The 6,000-nt window shown below is 40.7% G+C and overlaps 1 protein-coding gene across 10 annotated transcripts in view; it reads right to left on the bottom strand.

The window, feature by feature from the left end:
- Positions 1–586: 586 nt before the first annotated feature.
- The window catches only part of CASK (calcium/calmodulin dependent serine protein kinase), a 191,013-nt gene continuing 185,599 nt past the window's right edge, over positions 587–6,000 (bottom strand). For all 10 annotated transcript variants that reach the window (XM_064706397.1, XM_064706406.1, XM_064706424.1 and 7 more), the window contains one exon: positions 587–4,266. In XM_064706397.1, coding sequence (XP_064562467.1) covers positions 4,090–4,266 — 177 coding nt within the window. In that variant the 3' untranslated portion in view covers positions 587–4,089. The remainder of the gene's footprint in view (positions 4,267–6,000) is intronic.

Below are 6,000 nucleotides of genomic sequence, written 5' to 3'. Positions count from 1 at the left end.
ATCCTTCTCTATGAAATATTTTAAAGCCTGAAATTGAGCTCTAACAGCCTTCATTAACATTGTTGAATACTATCTGCAGTGGAAGAGAATGGGGCCAGAACTGTTTGCATCTAGGATTTCAATGCAGATTTGCAAAACACCCCTGGAAGTTCTCACAGCATTTCAAATTATTTCTTTAAGTAATGGCACTCTGAAATAATTTCCTTATAGAAAAGAATAAAAATGGAACAAATACTGCTTAGTCTGTGCTTAAACTTTTCCTAGTGGCTCTAGTACCCAGTTTTTTGAGTATACACACCAGCCCAAAGTTGCTTAGGTTGCAACACTTATTCTTCTTTGTTGTGTTTTCAAAGTCAACTGAGTAACCTTCTTCATGAAGTTTCTGAGGTGGGTAGTGATGTTTCCTTTCAGAGGTGAATGGCGCAGCATTGTTCTTGACCAAACCACATACAAAGAAAACCACTGCTAGAACACATGGAAGAATTTGGGTTTAGTGATGACATTAAGAATGTCCATCTGGCAGTGGCCAGGAGTCTAAGCTAGGCTACCATTTCCATGCAATAATCTTACCACTCTGAGACACTGAGTAACCTAGTGTACTTTTATTAGGTAAATGGAAGCAGAGGTTAATGAACATTTATTGGACCAACTTAACACCTTGAAATCACAGGCATCAGTCAGACTGAGAGGCAGCATACTGATAAGATCAAGTTTTCTTTACAAATCTATGAGCCCCTGTACAAAAATAAAGTATAAAAGGGGCAAACAGAAACATTTGTTTCTTCCCAATCCCAGGGCTGCTTCTGAGGTCACATTCAGCATAAATTTAGAGAAGTCCATGTGGTGCTCCAAATTATGCAGTGATATTTACAGTACCAGGAGGACCCTTCTCCACTTGGAGACTGAAAAAAACAACAAACTGTAACACCAGCTTTGCACCTGCAGGAGCCTTCCCCATGCAGGTGAAGCTTCCAGCTCCATTTCTGCAGAATTTTGCTCTCTATGTACCACACAAACAACAGAGACATTCAGAAGGGTTTGAGCAGGGTGGGAGGACTGGACAGACTGAGGAGTTCTGAGCTTGCTCTGTCTGGGACTGTGCTGAAATCTGCTCACGGAGCTCACTGTGTGCTGTGGATCTGCTGAACTTCAACCTAGGCAGGGTTTCAAATTTAATCTTTTGCTACTGAAGGCTCCTACAAGGAAAACAGACTGTGGTAAAGGAGGCAAGACAGGATGCTAAGTGTGTGCTTTACAGTTTTTGTCTCTTGATAAAAGGTTATACAGTAATAAAAGAAACAAAGCTCTCCAATCTTTCTACTGTGTAGCATTACTGAATGGTAGTTCCACTTAAAAGAAGAAAAGGTATTAGTTACATCGAATCACTACTTATTGTCATCTACATAAGGCAGAAGCACCCTCATGGGCCTTGTGAGATTTCTTTCCTTATGAGCTGGATACACAAAATTCCAAGAAATTCACGTTAACAGAGTCAAAAGTGTAGTTAAAACATTTATGATGGACTATACTCAAATTATCAAAATTACTTTACCTGTTTAATGCCATAAACATTTGAGATGAAAAATGTGGCACTGAAGTCAGACACCAATGCTCACCAGAGAAGTTTGTATTTCTAACATCAGAAACACTCCACTGCTTGATTTTCAGTAGGTCTTCCCATCTTTGTGCTTTGCTGGGAAAAGAGGTAGTTCTGAGAGTGAATTAACCCTTTCACTTTCATGAGCTCAGCCACTGTGGACTCACCACTGCAAGAGCTGCCTACAGGACACCAACTACGCTTCACCAGGACTAAACAACACAACCACTTGAAAAATTACCTCTTACTCACTGAATAGTTCACAGTTTGCACCATGCCCTCCTTGTGGGGCTAGACCCAGAACAGATGAGCACCTACAACTCCTCTGACAGCTCCCCTGTTTCCTTCCATGTGAGGCCCACGCTGACTCTCATCCATTACTTCCCACAAAATCACAACCTCAAGGGACTCAGGTACAGCTCTTGTTTTGGGATGCACAGAACTGTGATTCCAGCTGTGGCACTAAGGACACTCAGCAGGTGGGGTAAAGTGATGGATGAATTTCCCTTCTGTGGGCTGCAAGCTGGGCTGTGGATGCTGCAAGAAATAAAATACCTTTGCCTGCCCTGGCTGGGTGGGAGGAGGCACAGCCAGACTGAGATTGCAGCTGTGGATTTTACAAGAATTGTAAACATATTTGGCCACCCAACCTGCAGAAGGAGTAGGCAGGAGAAAATTAGCTATAGGATTACCATTGTGAGAAAGATTCAACCTTGAGAACCCTTTTCTGATTGCACATGCAATGGTCCCAAAGAACTGGAACAGCCCACAGACCAACTCCATCTGCAAGTTCCACTGTGAGGAAAAATCCTGTATCATTTAAATATAAACACTAAAATTCATATTATACAACAGCACAGCCAACCAAACTTTGAGAATTCATTTTAAGGAACAGTGTGCTTCTGACACCTAAAAAGAGGTGGCAATGCCTGCTGCCTTTAACCAATTTTAGAGAAAATGCAGATCACCTGGGCCAGTGAGGGCACAAAGAAGGAAAATGAAGTGCCAGGCCATACATGGTTACACTTTCTCAGTTGGCTCTGCCCTAATTCCAGCTTTGTGGAAGGAAGCCTGTGCTGATCCAGGAGGAGCAGAGCCCCTGGGACAGACTGCAGGCTGTGCCCCTACAAAGGCTTCCCTTAAAGACTTGATGACACTTTTACTCACTGCACGAGTCACTGATTTGCTCTTGAAACTCCCTGTGATGAAATGAAGGACCCAAAAGCATTTAATTGTTGAACACATAAAAGGAAGTATATTTAAAATAAAAAAAAATTGGTCAGACTGTAGAGTCAATTATCATTTTTAAAGGAATTTACAGGGCTGTTGTAGATGAGTCTTTTGGAATAGTCAGTTTATCGCAATGTCTAAACTGGTTTCTTCATTGCACAGTATTTTCTTTTAAAATGTGTGCATCTTTAAACAATTACATACATATTAAAAATCAGCATTTCTTTGCTTCAACTTAATTAAAACGTTAATACTCTCAGACAACACAGATCTGAAATGGTGAAACCAGTAATTGCCCCCTCCCACCTTACAACAAATTAAATTGAGACAAAATTACAAACACATTTCACTACATGATTATTATTAATAAAAATCAGTTTTTCTTTTTTTTTTCTTTTTTTTTAGAAAGTTGCCCAAAATGCAAGGGATGTGCATAGGTTTACAACTTAGTCAGAATAATATTTTGCTTTATTCCCTTGGGTACGTGTTCCCATGAACGGAATGTACTTTGCTGTAGATTACAGGTTTTATCAACACAGATACACCAACGGCATGAACGCTTGCGACTGTCCACATGCATTAAGAGTCAAGACCCAATTTCAAATTTCTAAAACTTTTACAGAGTTCTTCAAAGAGACAGTATCACATTATCTGGATGTTACACAAAAAAGTACTTGAAAATACTATCCTAGGAGAGAAAAAAAAAAAAAAGCATGGAGAAAAAAAAAAGGCCTTTAAAATTTATGGATTTGTTTTGTAATCACTAGACTAATTACTTCAAATAAATAAAGGAAAGCAAAGTATTCCAATCCATAAAATCAGACTCTAAAAAGAATGTAGTGTTCCACCCCCAAGTTAAGGTAACAGAATCATATTATTATTACTATTAAAATAGATTATAGAAAGCAGCATCTATTTTGTGCAGTTTTTAGGGGCCCTTGAAATAAAAAGCTATGATTTCCAAAAATATAACATTCCAAAAGACTGAATAGTACATACATTTAAAGATACATTTTATTAAAGTTTAGGAGAAATGATTAAAAAAAAGATACTGTCTCTTTAAATTAGTGTTTCATCTTTTTTTCCCCTCTTCCTATCTATTCGGACATGACAATAATTATATTTTAGGTCACACTACATCTAGGTAGTCTCTAGGGGCCAAGACCTGTTGACACAAGGTCAATAACGAAGAGGTTTTCAATGTATGAGGTGGTTCCCAGTAATGACAGATTTTTTCTTTCCTCAATTCTCTCATTCCTGGTCTAGTAGACCCAGGAGACTGGGACCCACTGGGAGGCTGTACACACGAGCTCGATGGCTTCCTCCAGGTGCCTGATGGTTTCATCAATCTCATTGTTGATAATTGTTAGGTCAAAGTAGTGTGCATATGTTCTCTGTAAGATCTCCGACTCCTTCTGCAGGCGCTGAAGGGATTCATCCTGTGCGGCAGCCGGGAGAGAAACAGGAGAAAACAAAAGTTGGATTCTTTTGTGCTGTCCCACAACAGCTCCTCAGCTGAGAAGGAAATGGGCAAAAAGGCCTCAGGGAGTTGAGGTGCTTTAGCTCTCCCACCTACAGCTATGGGAATCACATGGGAGAAAGGGCACAGCTCCCTCTGGAAGCTGACATTCAAACAGCACTCGGTTATTGACGTTCTGGGAGACAAACACAGCTCTAGAGTTAAAAAAGCAAGGTAGAGGATGGAAGTTTGGAAAAGCAGCAATGGAGACCACATGTGAATAAATCAGACCTGGTGCAAGTAAGAGCTATTGGGCCTATGTCCCAGTGAGAATGTGAGAAATGGGAGGAGGGGGAGAGGCTGTCAGGAATCAGCTGTTCCCTCTTTTGGTAATGTTTTCTGTTCCACACCAATCCTCTGGGTCTGCTTCCTTCAATGACAATTTACTGATAAGGAAGTTCTCACTCCACATCACTGCTCTGTGGTTTCTGTCTCAGAGCAGGGCATTTCCAGCCCCTCTCAGTGGGAGATCCTGGAGATGAACCAGGCAGCTTGGACATCAGACCTTTGTTAGTGAGGTCTGCCTGCCTGAGGCAGCTGCATGCGAAAGGCTTCTTCCCAGGGCTCTGCAGAAATTTTAAGTTTGAATTCTCCTCCTGCAAATTTCTTTATGAATTATAAAAAAAACAACAAACCCATTTGCTGTTTTCAGGAACCTTGAAATAGCCACAGGAAAGCAATCAAGTCTTTCCTGTCCCACAGGTTTGAGGTGGATTTGGTGCAAAGTGACTCCTCCTGCTCTGCAGCATCCATAGGCTGACTCTACTCGATCAATCAGCTGGGATATACTTTGCTAAACAGACACAGTGCCCACAGCTTTGTCACCAGAAATTATTCTGGAAACTGATTTTTATCCAGCTGTTAAGATGACCTCCACCTTTATTTTTTTCTGTTTCAGTTTCCCAAGTATTTGTAATTACAGTGGCAAGTAGCTGTGGAACAGGAGCTTTCAGGTCCCCTCAAGGAAACAACCTGCTCTTAGACAGTTCTCCTTCCCTGCAGCAATGAAACCAGCCACTTCTGGAGGAGAAGTTCTCTGCCAGAGTTACAGTTCTGCTTCTCTCCTGAAGCTGCAGCCTCAAATGGGGAGGGGGCTGTGTGGTGTGGTTGTCTTCACTTGAAAATTATTACAAATTTCCTTCCAAGTCAGGCAAATACTCCTCACATGCATTTCTGTACAAGGGATGGTCCCTGGATGGGTCATTATGCACCACCAGCAACTCCTGGAACTTCTGTAGAAAATTCCAGTGTGTCCAAATGTAATTTATGCTATTAATAAAGAGAACAATGTGGATCAACACTAGTATTAAACATTTTTGTGGATTATTTCATATGGCCCAGTGTTGTTAAGTCAAAACCCTAGTTAGGTGAACTTCCAAATTCTCAGAGATTCCAAAAGAGATGCCAATTTGTATCAGCTGAGCATCAAACCTTTCCTGCTTAAATTAACCTACAAAGGAAGGTCAATAACTTGTCATGCAGACTATTTTAAATGGTTTAAATGTATCTAGCTAAGATTAATTTTGTATTTATAGTCTGTCTTGTCCAAATCATAGTGCACCTTGAAAAGAGTTTTGATCTCATGACACAGCTAACAGTGCCTGAGAAGCCCCTGGAAGCCTCAGAACTGTTAAGTCCTTATGCAGATTTTGAA

Source organism: Zonotrichia leucophrys, chromosome 1 (assembly GCF_028769735.1).
Source record: "Zonotrichia leucophrys gambelii isolate GWCS_2022_RI chromosome 1, RI_Zleu_2.0, whole genome shotgun sequence".
Lineage (NCBI taxonomy): Eukaryota > Metazoa > Chordata > Aves > Passeriformes > Passerellidae > Zonotrichia > Zonotrichia leucophrys.
Note: the sequence above shows the minus strand (reverse complement) of the source record. Positions and strands in the feature narration are given on the sequence as shown.